Consider the following 24,186-nt stretch of genomic DNA (forward strand, 5'->3'; position numbering starts at 1 on the left):
TTTTAAGAAATAGCATCTCTTTAAGATATTTTTCTTCTTTTTTTCTTTTTTAATTGGGCAGCACAAGAATCAAAGAAGTAAAAAGCCTATTAGTCAGGTTAAACCTGATTTACCTTCACAAATTCAGTCATCTTGGGAAAATTCAGAGGGTCCTAGGAAAGATGTCTTAACTCCTTCAGAGGCATATGAAGAGCTTCTAAACCAAAGACGACTAGAAGAGGACAGATACCGAAAACTAGATGATGAAATTGAATTAAGGAATAATAGAAGAGTCATTAAAAAAACTAATGAAGAAGTGGGCATTTCCAATAAAAAACATCAGAGGTTTGTCAGCAAGACTGACATTCCAGATAGAAGATTTCACAGGTTTAATGAGGATCCTGCTTTTGATAAACAGTATTATAGACCAGGCCAACATCCTGAAGTAAGTGAAGAAATGGACGAGAGGTTTAGATATGAAAGTGATTTTGATAGAAGACTTTTGAGAGTGTATACAAATGACAGGTATTTACAACTTCATTTTTATCTTCTTTATTTGCTTAATATTATTCTTGTTACTTTTTATCATCATGTTAAGGAGACACAGTTTCATTTGATTTACATGATGCTTCAGTTTTAAGTTACACCATAATTTTATGTGCCACTGTAGGAACAAAGAAACTAGCCCAAGATGGGGAGAAAGGGGCCCCATTAAAAAGCTGGAACACTGAAAGGCTACAACCTTTATATAAACTTAAATGGGAAATAGACTTTCCCACAGAAAAGGACAGAAAAAAAACTTCCACTGTCAACCTTGGCACTGAGTGGAGGGAGTAAAAAGGGACTTCCCTGAGAATCTGAGCTGTAAGCCAGTACTGATTCAGGTTTTCAGTCTGAATTCATGCTGCCAGTATTGTACAAAACAACGCTGAGGCGAGAATTCAGAATTATCTCATATCCATAGTGCCCCTAGGTGACTGGCAGGAGAAAAATAACTTCTCCCTGCAATACGTGACTTACAACCAGGTCCAAGGCTCTCCTGGTTTCAGATGTTAAAATGTGGGGGAAAAAAGACACCTTAAAACAGATGAAATACAGTTTATTCCTTTAATATTTCTGTGCTCTAAGTACTTCTATCAACTTTTTTTGTTTTTAAGTTACTTATTGAATGTTTATTTTAGTGATATGGCACTAAGTTTTTTTGATCAGATTTTTAGATGCTTTTCAGTTCCTTTGCATGTTGTTTCTATGACACTATTTGTAATTTATTAATTGCTACAATGGGGTTTTATTAAGTCATTTGTCTTAATACTTAAAACTTGCTATATTTTAATCTAACTTTTGATTTGGAGATAAAAATATGGTAGGATCTGATATTTTCATTGACTAGTCAACCTGTAGGGATTAAATGTAAATGTTGAGCAGTTCATGGGACCTGTTTCATTCATTAGTCCCAATAGATTATTTTTGTAGTATTTTAGAAAATTTTCTGAGACATAATGCTACATGTTCATTATTCTAATTATTAAATAATCATACAAAGCCTTTGCAGTTCTGTCAACTACTCTTTATTCTTTAGTTATTACGTCCTGCTCATCCAATCTTTTTAATATTCACCCTGATTTAGGTAATTTGACTGAAGGATTAGAATTTTGTAATGTCCATTATAGTTTATCTCTGATTTGAATCTAATTGTACTTCAGAAAATGCTGCAAATTCTGTAATGTGTTATATTTGAAAATGTTTATATCTGGAGGTAGTCAAAGGCTACCTGAACTCCAAGAAGTTTCAGTTAGGGAAATACAGATATTCTTGGACTCTTGGTACTGCCTTATTTGTACATGAGAACTTTTTTTTTCTTATGGTGTCAGTTTACCTTTAGAGTATAATGTAATGCGTATCTTTTAAGTTTGGAATTTCAAAAAACTTATGATGGTTGTTGCTTTGTTTTTAATATATTTTAATCTATTATTTTTGTAATTACACCCTGTGATAATTTTATACATGAACTAACAAATCAATTTCAGCCTAATTATTTGATAACAATCTTATTTTTTTATGTATCCCATGAACAAAATGAACTGTTTCTATATATAATCTTCCCCAAGTAGTAGTTTAAGAATAGATTAAATATGTAGATGAGTGAGAATAATTCCTGTTATACATTTTAATGTTTTTACAATATTTCTTAAAAATGTAAATCATTTATTATACATCTTGTTAATGTGTAAACTCTTACATCTCTAACTGTAAGGTTTTTCACATATGTCTCAGTGGCAGGTGAGGTTAAAATTGGATTTCTATATTTCAGATTTGGAGATTTCTAAAAGAAAAGATTTCATATTGAACATTAATTAGATTTTTTTCGCAGGCAGAGTGGTTGCTAGGAAAAATGACTCTACTTGTTAGTGAAATTTTTGAGACTAAAGAAGTGTGTAACTTCATTTGATCTCTTGATTTAACTATTTATTCTTAAAACAGTTGTTTCTTGGTATCCAAGGGGGATCAATTCCAGGACCCCTCACGGATATCAAAATCTTTGGATGCTCAAGTCCCTTATGTAAACTGGTGTAGCGTTTGCGTGTCATCTATGCACATCCTCCCTTATGCTTTAACTCATCTCTAGTTTACTTATAATATCTAATATAAATGCTATGTATATAGTTATAAGTGCTATATATTGATAAGTAGTTACCTGTGTGCGGGAAGTTCAAGTTTTGCCTTTTGGAGCTTTCTGGAATTTTTTCCCCCCAGATGTTTTCTATCCAAGATTGGTTGACTCCACGGATGCAGAACCTACAGATATGGAGGGCTGACTATATACTGAGAAGTACAAAATTTTTCTTCATTCTTCTAAATTTCCTGTGTTCTCTTTTTTCCTTCTAATAGTCAACATGTGATAAATTCTAGTTTTGATTTTTAGTAATTTTTGATTTTTAGGTTTTTGGTCTCAGTTCTTTTCTAATTACCCTATAAACTTTTCCATATATCATTATGTATTTATTAATGAAATATTTTCCCCACTTTTGGAAGGATAAAGCCCAAGAATGATTTTACTTTCCTAAACTAATCATTAATCACTGACAAGTGTTTTAAAATAGTTAACAAAATGGTTACCACTTAGCTCAACAGTTGCATTCTGTGTGTGTGTGTGTGTGTGTGTGTGTGTGTGCGCGCGTGTGCCTGTGTGTATTGTTTGATACATATTTACCAATTTAAGTAAATTTATAATGTTTTAGGAGCTTTCTAAAGTTGAATATAATAGTCTATCTTATAATACTTTGAAATTTATATGCTTTTAAAAAAGATAGTCATCTTAGTCTTTATTATTTAACTTGAGCTGTAGAAGTTAATATATTACCTTATTATGTTTTACTTTATAACCAATGTTAAGGAGTAAGAGAAATTTTTAACCTTAAAGAATGCTGTTTTTTAAATCTTTTATGTGATTAATGCAGTTAGCACTTCCAGTCTGTTTTACTCTTGATATTTGTTAGTTTGTAATCTTGCTCTATGTAACAAAATTCTGAAATTCTGCTCCATCTGAAATTAGAATCTGAGATAGAATTAGAATCTGACTCAATAGATGGAGTGCTTGCTTACTTAGTGTAGGACATTCTAAGAAGTGTGCTTAATATGTAAGGTATAAATGAGGAGAAATAGCTTATTAGAACATGAGTTATTTAACTTGATATTACTTTTTTTCTTGTAGTAGTTACTTTTCATTTATACTTGGAAGGACCATTTTTATATTAAGTATTTTCCCCACTTTAAAGATGGGGTCAATATTAGAAAAACACTGTTATTGAATTAAAGTAAATATAAAAATTGGGAAAGAACAGAAAACAATGAGAAAAATGGTGACCAACATTTTATTTATTTATTTATTTATTTAGACTGTGTTGGGTCTTTGTTTCTGTGCGAGGGTTTTCTCTAGTTGCAGCGAGCGGGTGCCACTCTTCATCACAGTGCGCGGGCCTCTCACTGTCGCGGCCTCTCTTGTTGTGGAGCACAAGCTCCAGACACGCAGGCTTGGTAGTTGTGGCTCACGGGCCTAGTTGCTCTACGGCATGAGGGATCTTACCAGACCAGGGCTCGAAACCGTGTCCCCTGCATTGGCAGGCAGATTCTCAACCACTGCGCCACCAGGGAAGCCCCGTGACCAACACTTAACAGCTCAGTAGTTTTCTTTTAATTTCTATAGTTGAGAGTACCCCTAATAGCAGAATTCATTCACATTAGATAAATTTTTACTATGAAACCAGGTGATGTAACCATTATGAATTAGATGATTTAAGTAAGGAGGAATTTGATTCTTTCTCCCTGTAAGTTGTGTCAGGACCAACAGATGGTAAATATTTTATTTTTATAATATGTCATTCTTGATAGTATAACCATTATAAATTTACTTCTGAAGTAGTTTTTTTGATTCTGTGGTTTATTAATGAAAAAAATATATTATTATCATTTAGGAGTTGTTCATTCACATTTAAATTAGCTGAAAATACCTGTGGTTTTAAACAACTTGCTTTTCTTCTGTAAGAGTAATTTTTTTAAAGATAAACTTGTGTTAATTTTTTAAATTAATTAATTAATTAAAAAATTTTTGGCTGTGTTGGGTCTTCGTTGCTGCGCGCGGGCTTTCTCTGGTTGTGGTGAGCGGGGGCTCCTCTTTGTTGCGGTGCGCAGGCTTCTCATTGTGGTGGCTTCCTTTGTTGCAGAGCACGGGCCCTAGGTGCACGGGCTTCAGTAGTTGTGGCGCGTGGGCTCAGTAGTTGTGGCTCGCGGACCCTAGAGCGCAGGCTCAGTAGTTGTGGCGCACGGGCCTAGTTGCTCTGCTGCGTGTGGGATCTTCCTGGACCAGGGCTCGGACCCGTGTCCCCTGCATTGGCAGGCAGATGCTTAACCACTGCACTGCCAGGGAAGTCCCTCGTGTTAATTTTTAGAGTAAACTTGGCTTCTAGCCTATACCTGGTTTCTTTGGGCATTGAGATTTGAACCTAATTAACTAGAATTACTGACCCATTTCTTCAAGGAAATAGAAAAAGCTTTTTCCATTTAACATAGCTTTAACTTTTTTTTTGTTGGTAGGATGGTGAAACTATTTTACAATTATGTTATTCCCTCAGTCAAATCTGATTTGCTATGTGAAAGGAAATAAATTCTTCCTTTTATGAGGTCTGTCCGTTTCTGAAAAAACTTTCCTAGCATGTGCCAAAATTCTGGACTCCCTGAAGGAAAGCAGGTGTTCAGCATAAACTCTCTTGCTTGTACCAGCAGTTTAGGCACAGTGGGTCAGTCTTATCCGTTCTGAGAATGGTGGACTCCTCCCAAAATCTGTGTTCTCAGGTGCCAGCTAAGGGCCAGTCTTGCAAACAGGGCTTTCAAAGGGTAAGCAATCTCAGGCATGCTCTGTTTACTCTTTTCTACACTCTTTTCTACACTGTATTTATATAGATGCAGTATAAATAAATCTGGTTACCTGGCATTGTTAATTACAAATTTGAATTTAAGTTTATATTTACCTGTTCTTTAAGTGGTAGAAATAAGGAATGACACTAAACTGATGTGTCATTTTAAAAGAGAGATTTGAGCACTTAGGCTTTAGATATAAAATCAGCTGTGTTTTGATAAATTGAAATAAGTTTGAAATTCTTTTTTGAAAGGGATTGGGGAGGATTCTGTTTTAGATATGGATATAAAATGGAAGCCATTTATCTGTCATGCCACAGGTCATACATTATTAAGGTTACAGTTCTGGGTAGTCTTTTCTCCACAGGTGATATTAACAATATATGATAGAAACAAAGAGGATTTTATATGCTGGCTCTGTGGAGAGTGATAAGTTCCTTTTCTTCTAAAAATTGCTGTTTTTCTTAACGTGATAATCAAATTCACCTTAAATATTGAACAGTACTGTAACAACCATATTTCTTACCAGTGGTCCTCATGAGAGACAATATAGTTTGTTAACTCAAGAGCCCTGCAAAGAAATATGACTTATGAAATGCTGATTTTCATGGGTGCTGATAAATGTTGGTATGAAAAGTCATGTTGGTTTCTCTGGTATGAGAAATTAAATTTTCCATGTTTGCCAAGTGGAAAAAAGATTAATTGAAAAACATTTAAAAGTTATTTTCTGAAAAGCATTCTTAAGAAAATAAAAGAAATTCTAATCTTTCTTTTTGTTGTTCATGACCTTGTGAATAAAGTGAACTAATTTTCTACCCATGTTTATAATGTTCTGTATTCACCTATTGCTAATATTTAGTATTTCATGTGATTTACAGTGTTAGCAAATGTTGTGGCTTGCTACATTTGATTTAATTTAATGGTAAGACTGCTGCTGTACTTTTAAGTTAAAAAGGTTTGTATATTCAGTGAAATAATTCCCAGAATCTATGAATTTTGATTAAAAAGTGATCTCATTTTGAAATTTGACTTATTATCTTCATGAGGGCTAGGACCATGTCCACATACCCAGTACCTAGATTAGTACTTGGCATGTCGTTGGTGCTCAGTAAATATTCTTTGAATAAGTGAATAATAAAAAAGTCTTACTAGTATTTGCATAGCTTTGATATTAAAAATTTCTAGAAGTTATATTGAAATAGTTTATAATAACCTCCCTTTGATTTAAAGACTATTAAATCTAAACTCTTAGTGTCTCTTATTAACCAGCAGATCATACTTGAGTCAAATGTCATTTGAATTAATTTTAGAATGTATTTACAGTAAAACTTCATTGTAACACTTTGTTCCCTTTAATATTTCCAACATCAAATGTAAAAACACCAAAGAGATAAGAAAAGTCCACTGTATGTGGAACAAGCTCTGTAAGCTAATGTGTTTTTAAGGATGTACGGGAACAGAAGAGGGAATGTGCCTCCTATGGAGTATGGTGGTGATGTCACAGAAAAGTCAAACATACGAATTTCATCTGCTGGAAATCAAAGGTATAGTATGTAATATAAATTCTGCCCTTCAGTCGTCGTACTGTAAAACAGCAACTGCTAAAACTGGCTTGCTGGAAAACTAGAAAGGTGTATAGTATGTTAACAGTCTCCCTTATTAGTGAGAAAGGAATTAGGGAGAAAGGGGGAGGGGAGGATTGTGTTAAATGAGACTTTATGGTACTTCACAGCATTCTTTTGAAGAGCAAGTTTTGATTATAAAGTGTGCCAAGGTGTTATGAGTCCCTATCATTATAAAGTATATATATTTGTTTGAACTAATGAAAGGAGAAATAAGTGTATAATTTAATGGACTAAAAATCAATTTAAAATATCTTGGAGTTATAGAGATGACGTAACTTGAGATGACGTAGCCTCTCACTGCTGTGGCCTCTCCCATTGCAGAGCACAGGCTCCGGACGCACAGGCCCAGCAGCCACGGCCCACGGGCCCAGCCGCTCCGTGGCATGTGGGATCCTCCCGGACCGGGGCACGAACCCGCGTCCCCTGCATCGGCAGGCGGACTCTCAACCACTGCACCACCAGGGAAGCCCTACATTAACTTTAAAAACATATAACTATTATAGTATCCATAGTACTTTGAAAGGCCAATAACTCATACCTGCATTTCACTCTAAATTTTTGTTTCCTGAAAATTATTTGGGTTTTAATTCTTTTTGTTTTTTTGTTTTTAGTGCTCGAGACAATGAACCATCCAAACCTACTAATCGAGAGATGTGTAGTCCTTTTGTGGGGATGCTCTTTGGTATGTACAAAAACCTCCAGTTGATTAGACTTTTGTGGAGTGTTTTATAAAAGGTCTTTGTGAGAACTCAGTGTTGTAATTAATACCACTCTTACTAATAATAGAAAACATTTCTCTAGTGCTTACTTTGTGATAGGCTCTATGCTAAACATTTAGCATATTATATAGCTATTTTAATTATTTCGTGTATTATATAGCTCTGTGTATAATTTTAAAGCTAAATAACTTTTATTTAGTGATGAACTTTCTATTGATGATAAATAAATATTAATTTCAGTAAAATCTTTTAAATTCATATTTCACTTTGTCGTAGTGTTGGCTATTTCTTTTTTTTTTTTTTTTTTTTTGCGGTACGCGGGCCTCTCACCGCGGTGGCCTCTCCCGTCGCGGAGCACAGGCTCTGGACACGCAGGCCCAGCGGCCACAGCCCACGGGCCCAGCCGCTCCACGGCACACGGGATCCCCCCGGACCGGGGCACGAACCCGTGTCCCCTGTATCGGCAGGCGGACTCCCAACCACTGCGCCACCAGGGAAGCCCTGGCTATTTCTTATATTCTATTTTATATGTGATAATTTCTTTCTTCATTTTTTTTCTTCTTTAGCTAGCACAAAACTGCCTTACATTTTAGTTCAGTTCCCCTGAACTAAACCTTTTTATCCTTTGATAAACATCCTTTCCCATTTTCTTTCCATGTAGTTTCTGAGAAAGTGTTTTGTTCAAATAATGATTATAATCCAGATTTTCTATTTATTTTGTCAGAAATGAAGGTCATCGCTTAAGATAAGCATGTTGATTTGCTATATTAACTTGTCACATTTGATTTGAGAAACAGTGTGAAGAGAGCATACTTCCTGTATGTAACTTTAAGTAGAAAAGTGGTCTCTTCTTTGTGTAAAACTATTAGAAAAAATTGCCCGAAATTTTGTTTCAGTGAAGTATATGAAGAAATTGGATAATACTTTAGATTCATTCAACCTAAAAGCAGTCACTAATTTAAATTTTGGCTTAGAGATGTATAATTGCATGATATTCTCAGACTTTTGTTTCCTTGAAATGGCTATTATGAGAAAAATGGCATAACACCTAGAGTTTTATTCTAGTGTAATGTCTTTAAGTGAGAATTGACCAATTTAGCCTATCAATAAGTCAGAGTAAAGGCTTGCTTCTTATGATGTATTTTGTTAAACATGGTAAAAATTGGAGACATAGCTTTCTGTGTTGAAAACCTACTGACAAATAATTTTATCAATAAATGGATTATTTACTCTACCCTGAAATTTTAAAGATGAATGGCATGAATTTATCATTAATGCAATCAGGGATTATAGATTAATGTTTGATAATAGAGTCATGTTTGGAATAGACTATTAAACTCTTTTAATTCAGTGATTTATCTCACGGTTGTATCTTTTTCCCCCAGCCTAAATTTGTGTGTCCCCTTAGGGAGCTTACTCTCTCCAGAGGCAGCACATTCCAACTTCACGTGGCTCTGATTGTTGCAGTATTCTCATTTCAGTTGAACTGAAATTTGTCTTCCTATACTTTTGCCCCAAGAACCTTGTTTGGAGCCTTTTTGCTTTATTAAAGAATTAGGACAGCTGACTGCTGAGAGCAAAAATAATATATTATGGGGTTTCTAACAGAATCATGGGTCATTTAGAAGTATGTTTTAAAATTTCCAAATACTTGGGGATTTTCCTGCTTTTTGTCATTGACTGCTTGTTTAATTCCCTTATGGTCTGAGAAAATAATTCGTAAATTTCAATTATTTCAAATTTGAATTTTTTAAGTAAAACTTTAAAAAGTAACTCAGAATATAGTCTTTCCTGGTGAATGTTTAATGTGTACTTGAAAGAGTGTGCATTGTGTGGTTGTTGAGTGTAGTGGTTTATAAATGTCAGTTAAGCCGATTGGTTGATAGTGATGTTCATGTCTTGTACATCTTTAATGACTTTTAACTGTTCTTCTACCAGTTGTTTAGAGAGAAGTGTTAAATTCTCTGACTACCTTGTTCTTAGTTTGGGGCCTGGAGAGATTTTCTCAGTGTTCTTGCACCTTCCTCAGTTTTTAGCAAGACCTGCCAGCCCCTGACAGAAGAGGGTGTCTGTCTTGCCATGCTTTTCCTTCCTCAGCAGTAGACTGCTGTAGCAAAGCTGGCCCTGTGCATTTGGTTCTCAGAAATGAGTATCAGTGTTCCTGCCCCTCCTCAGAGTGGTAGCCAAACTCTCCTTTATGCCTGTGGAGGATCTTTTTTTCTTTTATAAATTTATTTATTTATTTATTGGCTATGTTGGGTCTTTGTTGCTATGCGCAGGCTTTCTCTAGTTGCAGCGAGCGGGGGCTACTCTTTGTTGTGGTGTGCTGGCTTCTCATTGTGGTGGCTTCTCTTGTTGCGGAGCACGGGCTCTAGGCACGCAGGCTTCAGTAGTTGTGGCACGTGGGCTTCAGTAGTTGTGGCTCGCGGGCTCTAGAGTGCAGGCTCAGTAGTTGTGGTGCACGGGCTTAGTTGCTCCGTGGCATGTGGGATCTTCCTGGGCCAGGGCTCAAACCCGTGTCCCTTGCTTTGGCAGGTGGATTCTTAACCACTGCACCACCAGGGAAGCCCTGTGGAGGATCTTATATGTGAGAATTTCCTGCTCTTCCTCTAACAGTAGCAGACCTTTGCTTTGTATGAGTGCAGAATGCTGGGTCCAAGGTTTTCTGCCCTTCAACCAATAGATTATATGAGAGAAGAGTCTGGAATGTGGGCATTGGTTTTCTGTTGGTTTGTTTGTTTGTTTTGCCTCAGAATGGTGTCTTTTAGGTGTCTTGTGTTGCCCAATCTTCCGTCTCATAAGCATCTGGTAGGGGCAGCAAGTGAGTGCAGATTCCCCTTCTGCATTGCTATTCCAATCCACAGAAAGCCTTTAAGAATTCATTAGCATTTCAGTTATTTTCTTCTTACCTACTTCTAAGGTAGCTGCCTATTTCTCTGTACTCTGGTAAGGGTAAAAACTTGGGTTGTCCTATCTTTCTATGGATTGGTTTTTATACCCTTTGGAATTCAGTTTACCTGGTTGCTTATAACCTCAGCTCTCTGGTGAGCTTTTTAAAAGTTTTGATTTTGTAGATGATTGAGCTTTTTTCCATTGTGGGGTATGAGCAATGTTCTCTTGTGGCTTTCTAGTTTCTAAGCAGAAGTAGGACTCCCCATTTAGTTCTTTATAATAGTTTCCATTTCCTCCTCATTATATTACTATTTTCATTTAAATATTTGGGCATAGTTATGACAGCTGTTTAAACATTTTTGTTGTTACGTTATCTCTGTTGTTTATGTGATTTTTCTTTCAATTGATTAACTTTTCTAATCACTGTATTGAGTTTCTGTTGCTGCATCACAGATTAGCACAAATTTAGTGACTCAAAACGTCACACGTTATCTGAGTTTCTGTGGGTCATGAATTTTATTGGGTCCTTTGCTCAGGATCTCATAAGGCTATAGTCAGGGTGTCAGCCAGGCTGTTTTTCATCTGGAGGCTTATGAGGGAAGAAGCCCCTCCATATTTTTCACTAAATTCATTTCCTTGTGGCTGTATAACTAAGGGCCCTAGTTTCTTACTGGATCTGCTGGAGAGTGCCCTCAGTTCCTGGAGGCCATCTGCTGTTTCTTGTCACATGGGCTTCCTCACCAAGGCTGCTTATTCTATCTTGCCAGCAAGGAGAATCTCTGAACTCAGTGAGGGCTTTTATCTGATTATATCAGACCCACCCAAGATAATCTCCCTTTCGATTAATTCAAAATTGATTTGGGCCTTAATTATACACATCTGCAGATTTCTTTCACCTTTGCCATAGTCATTGGCTAGATGCAAGTCATAGGTCCTGCCCACACTCAGGGAAGGTTTATACAGTGAGTCAGTGCTAGAAAGCAGGGAACATAGGATCTGTCTTAGAATTTTGCCTACCACAGTCATGTTTTTCTGTTACTTAAGGACCAGTCTTTCAGAGGCCTTATTTTAAATTTAAACTTAGCTGGGACATCTAGAGTAGCCTTCGCTCTAGGAAGATTGTTCAGTCTTCCCGCTGCAGAGTGACCTTTCTCGGGCTCTTCCCTGAATACCCTTAGAGGATCACCAAGAATTCCAGTCTAGTTGGCTGGAGCTTAAATTTCTCTCCACTTTGTTTGAGGAGGTCTGAGAATTCAGTTTATGTGTCCTCCGTAATTTTTTGCCTAGCCTAATGGAATTTCACTCTGCATACACAGACTAGTATACAGTAAAGTCTGAAGGAACGCCTTTACAGATTTCTAAAGCCCTTTTTACGCTTCTTTTTGAATCTTTGCCCCAAACTTCTAGTCATTTTAGCTTTTCTGAATTTTGATCTTTTCTTTTTTTTTTTTTTTGTGGTATGCGGGCCTCTCACTGTTGTGGCCTCTCCCGTTGCGGAGCACAGGCTCCGGACGTGCAGGCTCAGCAGCTATGGCTCACGGGCCTAGCCGCTCCGCGGCATGTGGGATCTTCCCGGGCCGGGGCACGAACCCGTGTCCCCTGCATTGGCAGGCGGGCTCTCAACCACTGCGCCACCAGGGAAGCCCCTGAATTTTGATCTTTATCTGCTCAATTTAACATAGTTTCCCAGCTTTGTTTGGATTTTTCCCTCCCTGTACCCATGGAGATTGCATGCAGGCAGAAACAGGTGCCTGAAGGGCTCACCTCATTTATTTAACTTCTCTCAGGTATTACAGTTGTGTGCTACCTGTTGTCCAGTGTCTGAAAAACAGTTATTTCATATATTTTGCCTAATTTTATTATTATTTTTTTAATGGAGGGAGGCTGAGTTTTGTGTTTGTTAACTCCATCATGATCAGAAGCAGAATGGATATATATATATACTTTGATTGTAAAACATTATTATTAACCTTAATGTAATTTATGTTACCCTTTGGGAGCTTCACTGTTGCTGACATCTGTCCTTAATGGGCAAACTCAGATGCTGTGTGTCCAACTGATGGTTGGGAGACTAATAATTTAGGTAGTAGAGAAATTTCTGGTTTGGTTGCATTTTTGATATCCCTCACGATTTGTGTAATGTTCCAGATTTTGCATATCTAGATTAAGAGGTTATTTTGTGTGATTAACATGCAATAATAATAATTTTCTGTGGATCTAAGATGCTTGCATGACTGGATTTTCATGTAAGTGATACCAGAACGAGAGGTTTATATATTTTTTTCTGTAGAATTGAGGTAACTATTGATGTTTTTTGAGCAATGTGTCATCATGATTAGTGTTGTATTTTAAGATAGTTAGTCTTACATAAGTGTGCTGGTTGTATTGGAGTAGGGAGGTGGGGAGGAGTTCTGGAGACTAGTTAAAAGGTTATTGCTGCATCAGGTAAAATATAGAGAGTTCCTATCCAAGGCTGATGGCCATGAGACTAGAGAAGAGGGTCCTCACATGAAGTAAATAAGAAAGCATGAGCCATCAAAGTTACAGTGGGGTTTTAAGGCTCGATTATTCGGCCAGTAACAGAAAACAAAGAAAGGCAGTTGCTTTTGAGATGTTCATTTTGAACACACTTGTTAAAGTTAAGGGGCTTGTGGGAGGTGTTAGTGGAGATACTATCCTGATCTCTGGAAAGTGGGGATAGGAGTTAGAATATTCTCTTATTTAAGAAGGTTTTTGACTAACGTAGAAGTTTGGGAAGGATTAATGTGTCTTGGGTTTGACACATAGTAGTTATTCATAAATTATGAAACTAGTTGAATAGGTAATGATACATATGATTTACCTTCTATATTTGCTGCATACGTAGTAATTATACTCTTTGATATAATTAAAAATGGAGATTAAAAAATTGACTTTCCAGTTAGATGTGTTGCTTAAGACTGCATTTTTTTCTTACGACTTTCTAGGAGGTGAAGATCGAGAACTTATTCAGAGAAGGAAAGAGAAATATAGACAAGAACTATTGGAACAAATGGCTGAACAACAGAAGAACAAGAGACGGTAATGAAAGGTTTGCATTTTAAAAAGATGTTTTGAATTTAAATGCGTTTGTTTAAAATGACATAGTGGTGACTATTACATGGTAAAATAAGGGGATATTTTTCCTAATACGATTCAGTATTTGTAAATCATTCTATTTCAGTCTCCACATTGTAAATCAGCCAGGGTAATAAAACAGATACTATGTGGGTGTTCATTTTCTTTATCATAGGTAACAAAGGAGACTATGTGTTCATCCTATAACAGGCCTTGTACATACTTTCATTAATTTCTTAAATTTTAGGGTAGCATTTAATGTTATCTATATGCCCACTGTATTATCCCATATATAGTAGCAAATATAAAAGTATTTTGTCTTTTAACAATGAAATGGTAAGCACACGTATACATGCTGTATAAAAATAATCATGATAGATCCACAGATATTTATATTGTATACAAGTCTCAGAGTTTGTAATCTTTCATGTAGAAATACCTGTGGAAAAAAAAAAAGAAATACCTGTGAAATATTAATTCCAGTTTAAAATTAGGGCTAGATATCTTGGTTCTAAGATAATTTGAGACCTGTCATCTTTTAGTTTTGTTTTTTTTTCTATCTTAGAGGAAGCCAATATCTACTGTCTGATATTAGCCATCTTTAACATCATTTTCTTAAAAACTCTTATTGGAAAGTATCGTATTAATTTTTCATTTTTTTACCCTCCTTTTTGTGAACTGAAGATATACATGAACCTTAAAAAAAGTTTTTTATTTGTTTCACTAAGTAAAGATTTTGTTTTACTTCTCTACTTTATTCTGTGTGAATTCCTTAGACTTTGAAGTATCCCAGGCACTGGTTTAGAGCTGTTTATTCCAAGGCAGTTTACATGTGAATATTAGTTTACTTTGCACCAAATCGGAAAATTTAGTTTTCAGAATTATTTAAGACTTTATTGTCAGTTAAAGGAATTACTTGTTTTGGGAGATGTTATTGCATGGACTTTGTGTGTAAGGTTGTTTCAGTAATGATAGTGTTTATTATAACTTTTTAATATATAAAACTTTAATTTTGTTTAGAGAAAAAGATTTGGATCTCAGGGTTGCAGCTTCTGGAGCACAAGACCCTGAGAAATCGGTAAGGGTTCCTGCCGTCTTTTTTTTTTTTTTGCGGTACGTGGGCCTCTCACTGTTGTGGCCTCTCCTGTTGCGGAGCACAGGCTCCGGACGCACAGGTTCAGCGGCCATGGCTCACGGGCTTAGCCGGTCCGCGGCATGTGGGATCTTCCCAGACCGGGGCACGAACCTGTGTCCCCTGCATCGGCAGGCGGACTCTCAACCACTGTGCCACCAGGGAAGCCCCCTGCCGTCTTTTAATGTTTAATCTTTCATTCAAATAAGCCTCAAATGTAGTGGCAGGTGGAGATACAACATATTGGGGAAAATGTATGAGTAGACCAGTTTGAACAGTAATAAACTAAATTCAGTTCTCATAAAACTTTAAGTCCTAACTCTTACTTGTTTACTTCTCTAAGATAATTTTTCCTTTTTCATGTGTGCGTTTTTAAAGTTTCTTGTAAATTATTCCTTTCTACTTTATTTATGCGCACTATTCCATGCACTGTTTTAGTTTAATTTACAATGGATGGTAATAATGTTTTTCACTGTATCATGACCATTTTTCTTATTTTAGAGGAATTTCCAAAGGAACTGAAATCTTTAATTCTAGGCTTTAAGCATTTTAGTAGTTTTTACTTAATGTAAATCTAGAGGTAATAACCTTATTTTTACTTTAATTCTTCAATTTTCATAATTGGAATGAATTACACATATCATTGCAGTTGAGTAAGGAGAAGGTAATAATTTATTACTCAAAGGATACTTTTTTTTTAGCTGGATGTGTAGAATTTATTTTCTAAGGCAAGTTTTTGTTTCATCTTTAATGATTAAGAAACTTTAATTTCATTAAAAAGTTCATTCTTAAAAAGAATACAGCAACTTAAAATTACTCAGCTGTAGGCAACTTTTGTCTTACTTCTTCTTATGCTAAGTATATATCCTGTGGATTATTCATTTTAAAAAGTTTAATACTGCACCAGTATCACTCCTAGTGTGCTTTTTGACTGCTCATAGAGTAAAACTTTTAGATTAATCTGAGAAATCATTCCTGAGAAATTAAACATGCTGGGAAAAAAGGATGAATTCCAAAACTGAATATATTTTCCTCTATCAATAAATACCTTTGAAATAGTTTTGACAATCAAAAATTTCCTTTTCAAATCTTGAACTTTTTAATGTAATATGGTGGCATGTTAAACTTTGCATTTATAGTTACCTTAGTGTTTGATGGACCTTCTTATTTATATTTAAATGACACAACCTTTGGAGTGTCAAGTTGCTTTATGAGAATAAATACATAAAAATATTAGATATAATAGTTAGACCATTACTTTTGGGTTTACTTTTGATGTACACATCTTAGAAAAGGGCACGTAAATGATGTTTTGGAGCGAGGGTAAGCAAACTGTAGCCTGTGGCCAAATCCACTTGCTGCCTATTTTTGTAAAGTTTTATTGCAGCACTCCCTCATTCATTTGCTTACATATTGTTTTGGTCTACTTTAGTAGTTGTGAAGAGACCACATGCCCTGCCAAGCCTGATATATTTACTAGCTGGCTCTTTACAGAAAACCTGTGCTCACACTGATCTAGAGAATACTTTGATGTTAGAATACTTTGATGGCAATTGGTAGTGAAGCAGCATAGTGTTGTAGTATAATAGAGTTTTTTTTTTTTTTTTTTTTTTTTTGCGGTATGCGGGCCTCTCACTGTTGTGGCCTCCCCCGTTGCGGAGCACAGGCTCCGGACGCGCAGGCTCAGCGGCCATGGCTCACGGGCCCAGCCGCTCCGTGGCATATGGGATCCTCCCAGACCGGGGCACGAACCCGTATCCCCTGCATCGGCAGGCGGACTCTCAACCACTTGCGCCACCAGGGAGGCCCTATAATAGAGTTTTATATTTAGAATTAATATCTGGCTCTAGTCTTTGCTTGATTATTTATGAATGGTGAGACCTTAGGTGATTTATGTACTTTCATGGAGTCTCAATTACCTCTTTTATAAAATAAGAATTGGATCTTCAAAATCTCTTATAGCTGTAAAATTGTGTTATTCTATGTCTAATTTAAGTGCCTGCTGGCAGTCTGGGATAGAGGGTCTTTTGAGATCCCTTCCACCTTTAAATTTATGATTACATGTAACAAACAGATTTTTTCTCTTTATTTTAGCCTGATAGACTAAAGCAGTTTAGTGTGACACCAAGACACCTCGAAGAGGCAATACCACCTGAAAGACCCAGAGTAGCTTTCCAGACACCTCTCCCTCCTTCGTCTGCCCCCTCTGTCCCACCCATGCCATCAGTTTACTCCTTCCCATCTCAAAATGAAGACTTGCACAATGGACTCAGCAGCACCCTTGGTGAAATGGTGCCTCCCAGGTGCTTGTTTAAAATGTTTTGTGTTTGGGAATTAGGTAAGGTATCATTATATTGTATATTCAGAAGGATTTGCTGAAGCAGGTAATGTTATCCTTCAGAGATTTTTGTGCAGTTAAAGGCTTCTGTCAAATAATTGCTGTTGAAATTTGTTTTCATTGTTGATCTTTTCTCTGTTATTATAAAAACAAGGGAAATCCTTATAACATTCTTTTGCTGTTTAAAGATGCTTCAGTGTTTTAAAAATGCGTAACTAAGTATATTTATTATTTAGTTTTAGGTCGTATTTTGGAATATCTGTTTAACATATAAAACCTAGCCATTTTCAATTTTGTAATTTTCACTTGGCAAACATTGAATACTTTCTTCAGTTAATGCAGAAAACGTTTCTAATGTGACTGTTTTATATATATTACTTTATTTTAGTTTCTGTTTCCTTCAACTCTTTCTCTGTGATTACTTACAGGCTGTGCAACTCAAATACCTGAAATAAAGTGTTGAGATTATAAAACCTGTATTTAGGTATTAGGGTAAAGATTTGATTTCCATAGGTAAAAAGCATTGTGCTATACTGGACTAAACATAAAGAAAATCCTGTTAACATTGATATTTTCTGGTCTATACTTTCTTCTCTTAGTAGGATTTTCTCTTATTTTTGCTTACTATTAATGTATTAATTGTAGGATTGCATTTAATCAGGTGTTCTTCCTTTTTAACATTGATATTGTAGGATTGCATTTAATCAGGTGCTTTTCCTTTTTAACATTGATATTTTCTGGGCTATATGTTCCTTTAGGACTTGGTATTATCTTTTATTTGCTGCTAACAAATTGTAGGACCATGTTTACTGTATTTATCAGGTGTTTTGTTTGTTTCATCTAATGGCTTCCTGACTCAAAGGACTAGGTGGGATTGGAATTACCAAGCATGGTATGATGATTTTAGCATTGATTTAGGGATTAAAATGGTTGGCTTCACTGCCTGGATTTTGGGCAGACCACACTTGTATTGAACTTCAGTTTTCTCATTTGTAAAAAGTAGAATAGTAACAGATATTTATATATGTGTGTATATATATATGTTTTTTAATCTACAGTTATAGTGTTGTGAGGATTAACTTTTATATCAATCTCTATAAAAATTTAAGATTTAATGATATTGACAGTTCCCTCTTATAGTAATTTTTCAACTGCTTTGTTTATCTATGGAGTGAGGATAGTAAGGTTAGACATGTCGAGTGATTAGTAAATATGAAAAATATTCATGACTGAAGAGAACTTTAATGCCTTCTCAACTCTTCACAATTATTTTGAAGTATACAAGGGAGAACCTAATATATACACTCAAAAGTGAAAACATTCTAGGATGCCTCCTTTTTCTTTCTGTTCATCTAAAGGAATTTGCCTTTTACATTTTAACTAATGGAAAATATTGCCTTGGTGGAAATACAGAGATACTTCCTACTCATTAATGAAGTGCTGATGTAGAGGTTTTTAGAAGTTTTAACTTTATGAAATGCTGAAAATTAACTCAGAAATTTACTGTTGATATTCAAGTAGTTTCTTTTCACATTATAGTTTAATAATTCCTTTGAAAGAGCAATATATTTTTAGAGTTAAAAAACTACATCTTTCTCCCAGTCAAATGGAACCATTTATAATCTCATTTTGTACCTCTTTGCCTTTTCTTGATGTTGTATCTTTCTTCTCTGTGACTGACTCACTCTAGTAGTGTGGCTGAAGCATTGCCTTTCCTAGAAAGCCTTCCTTATACTTTCCTCCTCTTCCCTATGTGATTTAAATGTTCCTGCTCCATGTTCCTGTAGCATCCTGTGTCTACTCGTATTGTTTCATTTACTGTACTCTGCTGTAATGGCTGTTTATTTTTGTATTATTTCTGAGGGACAGAGACCATGTTTGGTCAATACTGGCAGATAGTGACGAATTAGATGTTAATTGATTGAATAAGTGTTGTACCTTAACTCCTGACTTTTTTTCTTTTTGCTTTTTGAGTTATAATTTTTGATAAGAGATTGAAGCAAGATGGTGGCTTTTCCTAAAGCAGCAATTAGATTTTCAGTAAGATTTTTGTAAGAAAATAATATCTTGATTTTTAAAAAATTTGCAGTGGAATATGAGAAGAATTTCCCAATTGTCTTTTGATACAGCATTGCACCTCTGCCTCCACCTCCCCTACTACCACCTTTGGCTGCCAACTATCGAACTCCTTACGATGATGCGTACTATTTTTATGGGGCCAGGAATACATTGGATCCTAGTCTTGCTTACTGTAAGTTATCTGTGGGGTAAACATTATTTTCCAGTGGTTCAATTGGGAAAATTGGTTTTTGTGCAAGCAAAAATATATAAATGAGAAAAAGCACAGCTTTACTTAATTCCAATATTATATGTATATTGATTGAATAAATACTGTATTTTACAACTCAGTTATAATTCATAGTTATTTCCTTTTTATCTAGATTTAAGAAATATTTTATGTTTTCTTGCCTTATTCTCTGCTAAATCCTAACTCAGAAGGAAATGTGGATTTTTTTCCTTAGGAAACATTTTCAGTATGTGACTTTTCCTTTAGAGATAGTGTTATTAAGTGGGTACTCTGAAACAAATGTGTTGGTTTTCTTTTAAGATGGTTCAGGAATGATGGGAGTACAGCCTGCAGCTTATGTTACAGCTCCTGTCACCCACCAGCCAGCACAGCCTATTGTGTAAGTAGTTAAAATAATAATTTGTTTCAAGATTAATTTGTCTTCCATAGAACTTGTGTTATTCAATGTGTTCTTTTATTCTTCAGAACAGATATAACTTATTTAATTTCCAATTATTACATAACTAGTATGTTCAAAGTATTGCTTTTAAGTCAGTGTTTCATAGAAAGCACATTTAAAAAATTAAGAATAACCTCACTTTCTTTCATTAGCAAAGTTATGTGTGTATAGTTATAGTTTTACATTTAAGTTCATGATCCATTTTGAATTATCTTTTGTATAAGGTGTTAGATTTTGATTGAAGGTCTTTTTTTTTTTTTTTTCTCCTGCTTTATGAGTGTCCAATGGCTCCCAGCACCATTTGTTGACACGATTATTTTTCCTGGGAATTGCTTTTGCACCTTTGTCAAAAATGGGCATGTTCGTGTGGGTCTCTTTTTGGGATTCTCTATTCTATTCCATTGTTCTATGTGTCTATCCTTATGTTAGTATCACTTGAAAATTGTAGCTCTGTGGAAGTTTGGAAATCGAGAAGTATGAGTTCTTCAAATTTGTTTTTCTTTTCCAAGATTGTTTTGGTTATACTAGGTACTTTGTATTTCAATGTGAATTTTAGGATCAGCTGCTCAGTTTCTGCCAAAAGGCAGTTGAAATTTTGATGGAGATTATATAGAATCTGTAGATCAGTTTAATATTACCATCTTAATTTTTTTTCAATTTTTTGTAATGGTAACATACACATAACATAAAATTTATCATTTTAAAGCATTTTTAGTGTATAGTTCAGTGATGTTAAGTACATTCATATTGTTATGTAACCATCACCACCATCAATTTCCAGAACTGTTTTCGTCTTGCAAAACTGAAACTCTATACCTATTCACTATTCCCTCTCCCCTATGCCACTGGCACCCATATTCTACTGTTTCTATGATTTTGACTACTTGAGGTACCTCATAAAAGTGAAATCATACAATATTTATCTTTTGTGTCTGGCTTTTTTAACTTACCATAATGTTCTTGAGGTTCATCCATGTTGTGACCTAAGTCAAAATTTCCTTCTTTCCTTTTCTTTTTTTCCCACACAGCTTGCAGGGTCTTACTTCCCAGAATTTCCTTTATAAGGCTGAATAATATTTGATTGTATGTATATACCATATTTTGATTATCCATTCATCCACCAATGAATACTTGGGCTGCTTCCACATTTTAGGTATTGTGAATGGGCAACTATGAATATGGGTATACAACTTATCTCTTTGAGACTCTGCTTTTAATTCTTTTAAGTATATACTCAGAAGTGGAATTGCTGGATCATATGGTAATTCTATTTTTAATTTTTTGAAGAACCACTATACTGTTTTCCACAGCAGCTGTACCATTTTATATTCCCACCAACTGCACAAGGGTTCCAGCTTCTCCACATTCTCACCAACACTTATTAGTTTCTGTTTTTTTGCTAGTAGCCATCCTAAGGCAGGTTAGGTGGATCTCATTGTGGTCTTGATTTGCATTTCTCTATGATTACTGATGTTGAGCGTCTTTTCATCTGCTTTTTGGCTATTTGTCTATCTTTGGAGAATGTCTTTTCAAATCCTTCTCTCATTTTTGAATTGGTTACTTTATTTTTTTGTTGTTATGTTTTAAGAGTTCTCTATATACTCTGGATATTAATCCCTTATCAGATATATGATTTGCAAATATTTTCCCCCATTCTGTGTATCATCTTTTTATGCCATTGACACTATCTAGCAGTACTATAGATGCACACACATTTTTAATTTTCATGAAGTCCAGTTTGTCTATTTTTTCTTTTGTTGCCTTGCCTGTGTTTAGTGTCATATCTAAGAAATCATTGCCAAATCCAACGTTGTGAAGCTTTTGCCCTGTGTTTTCTTCTAAGAGTTTTATAGTTATGAGGTTTTACATTGAGGATTGTGATTTTGAGTTACCTTTTGTGTACAGTGTTAAATAAGGGTCCAGCTTCATTCTTTGCATGTGGATATCGTTTTCCCAGCACCATTTGTTGAAAATACTGTCCTTTCCCCATTGTATGGTCTTAGCACCCTTGTCAAAAATCATTTGACTTTCGGGCTTCCCTGGTGGCGCAGTGGTTGAGAGTCCGCCTGCCGATGCAGGGGATGCAGGTTCATGCCCCGATCTGGGAAGATCCCACATGCCGCGGAGCAGCTGGGCCCATGAGCCATGGCCGCAGAGCCTGTGCGTCTGGAGCCTGTGCTCTGCAATGGGAGAGGCCACAACAGTGAGAGGCCTGCGTACCGGAAAAAAGAAAAAAAAATCATTTGACTTTATATGTATGAATTTATTTCTGGGTTTTCTGTTCTATGCAGTTGGTCTATGTGTCTGTCTATATGCCAGTGCCATGCTGTTTTGATTACTGTAGCTCTGTAGTAAGTTTTGAAATCAAGAAGTGGGAGTCCTCTAGCTTGTTATTTTTCAAAATTGTTTTAGCTATTTGAGGTCTCTTGAGATTCCATATAAATTTGGGGAAGGGTTTTTCTATTTCTGCAAAAAAGGTCACTGGGATTTTTTTGTGTGTGTGTGTGGTATGCGGGCCTCTCACTGTTGTGGCCTCTCCCGCTGCGGAGCACAGGCTCCAGACACGCAGGCTCAGCGGCCATGGCTCACGGGCCCAGCTGCTCCGCGGCATGTGGGATCCTCCCAGACCGGGACACGAACCCACGTCCCCTGCATCGGCAGGTGGACTCTCAACCAGTGCGCCACCAGGGAAGCCTGGTCACTGGGATTTTAATAGGGCTTGTATTGAATCTCTAGATCACTTTGGGTAGTTTTGACATTTTAACAGTATTAAGTTTTCCAATCCATGAACAGGGGATGTGTTTCCATTTGTTTATGTCTTTAATTTCTTTCAGCAGTGTTTTGTAATTTTCACTGTACAAGTCATTCACCACTTTGGTTAAGTTAAATCCTGTGTAGTCTGGGTTTTTTTGATGCTATTATAAATAGAACTGTTTTTGTAATTTCCTTTTCAGATTGTTTATTGTTTGTGTATAGACATTCAACTGATCTTTTTGTGTTGATTTTGTATTCTGGTACTTTGCTGAATTCATTTTACTAACAGTTTGTGTGTGTGTGTAATTGTTAGGGTTTTCTGCATATAATATCATATCATCTGCAAACAGATAATTTTACCTCTTCTTTTCCAATTCGGCTGCTTTTTTTTAATATAAATATATTTTATTTATTTATTTTTGGCTGTATTGGGTCTTTGTTGCTGCACGCAGGCTTTCTGTAGTTGCGGCGAGCGGGGTCTACTCTTCATTGCGGCCTGCGGGCTTCTCATTGCGGTCACTTCTCTTGTTGCGGAGCACAGGCTTTAGGCACACGGGCTTCAGTAGTTGTGGCTCTTGGGCTCTAGAGTGCAGGCTTAGTAGTTGTGGTGCACGGGCTTAGCTGCTCCACAGCATGTGGGATCTTCCCGGACCAGAGCTTGAACCAGTGTCCCCTGCATTGGCAGGCGGATTCTTAATCACTGCGCCACTAGGGAAGCCCAATTTGGCTGATTTAAAAATTTTTTTTCTTGCCTAATAGTTCCAGTACTATGTTGAATAGAAAGGGTGAAAGCAGGCACCTTTGCCTTGTTCCTGATCTTAGAGGAAAAGCTTTTATTCTTTCACCATTGAGTCTGATGTTCACTTTGGATTTTTCATATGTGGTATTTATTATGTTGAGGTGGTTCCCTTCTATTCTAGTTTGTTGAGTGTGTTTATCATGAAAGGTTGTTGTTAAATTCTGTTAAATGCTTTTTCTTTATCAGTTGAGGTGGTCGTGTGTTTTTTTCCCCTGTCATTCTGTTAATATTGTCTATTATACTGATCAATTTTTATATGTTGAACCATCCTTATGTGCCAGGAGTAAATCCCATTTGGCCATGGTATTTAATCCTTTTAATATGCTGATATGTTTGGCTTGCTAGTATTATGTTGGGGATTTTTACATCTGTGGTCATAAGGGATACTGGTCTATAGTTTTCTTTTCTTGTAATGTTTTTGTCTTGTTTTGAAATCAGGGATATGCTGGCCTCCTAGAATGAGTTAGGATGTGTTTCCTCCTCTTCACGTTTTTGGAAAAATTGGAGAAGGACTAGTGTTCTTCTTTAAATGTTTGGTAGAATTCATCATTGAAGCCATTAGGTCCAGGGCTTTACTCTCTCAGGAGATTTTTGATTAGGGATTCAATCTCCTTATTAGTTATAGGTTTATTCAGATTTTCTATTTCTTTGTGATTTAGTCTTACATCTTAACTATATTAAATCTCCAATCCA

At 35.9% G+C, this 24,186-nt stretch overlaps 1 protein-coding gene across 4 annotated transcripts in view; it reads left to right on the forward strand.

Moving 5' to 3' along the window:
• The window catches only part of CSPP1 (centrosome and spindle pole associated protein 1), a 115,831-nt gene that overhangs the window by 28,367 nt on the left and 63,278 nt on the right, over positions 1–24,186 (forward strand). For all 4 annotated transcript variants that reach the window (XM_060115968.1, XM_060115970.1, XM_060115969.1 and 1 more), the window contains 8 exons: positions 62–504; positions 6,837–6,935; positions 7,628–7,698; positions 13,594–13,687; positions 14,744–14,801; positions 16,950–17,158; positions 19,323–19,444; positions 19,802–19,880. In XM_060115968.1, the coding sequence (XP_059971951.1) occupies positions 62–504; positions 6,837–6,935; positions 7,628–7,698; positions 13,594–13,687; positions 14,744–14,801; positions 16,950–17,158; positions 19,323–19,444; positions 19,802–19,880 (1,175 nt within the window). The remainder of the gene's footprint in view (positions 1–61; positions 505–6,836; positions 6,936–7,627; positions 7,699–13,593; positions 13,688–14,743; positions 14,802–16,949; positions 17,159–19,322; positions 19,445–19,801; positions 19,881–24,186) is intronic.

The sequence above is a fragment of the Mesoplodon densirostris genome, chromosome 13 (assembly GCF_025265405.1).
Source record: "Mesoplodon densirostris isolate mMesDen1 chromosome 13, mMesDen1 primary haplotype, whole genome shotgun sequence".
In the NCBI taxonomy this organism is placed as follows: Eukaryota; Metazoa; Chordata; class Mammalia; order Artiodactyla; family Ziphiidae; genus Mesoplodon; species Mesoplodon densirostris.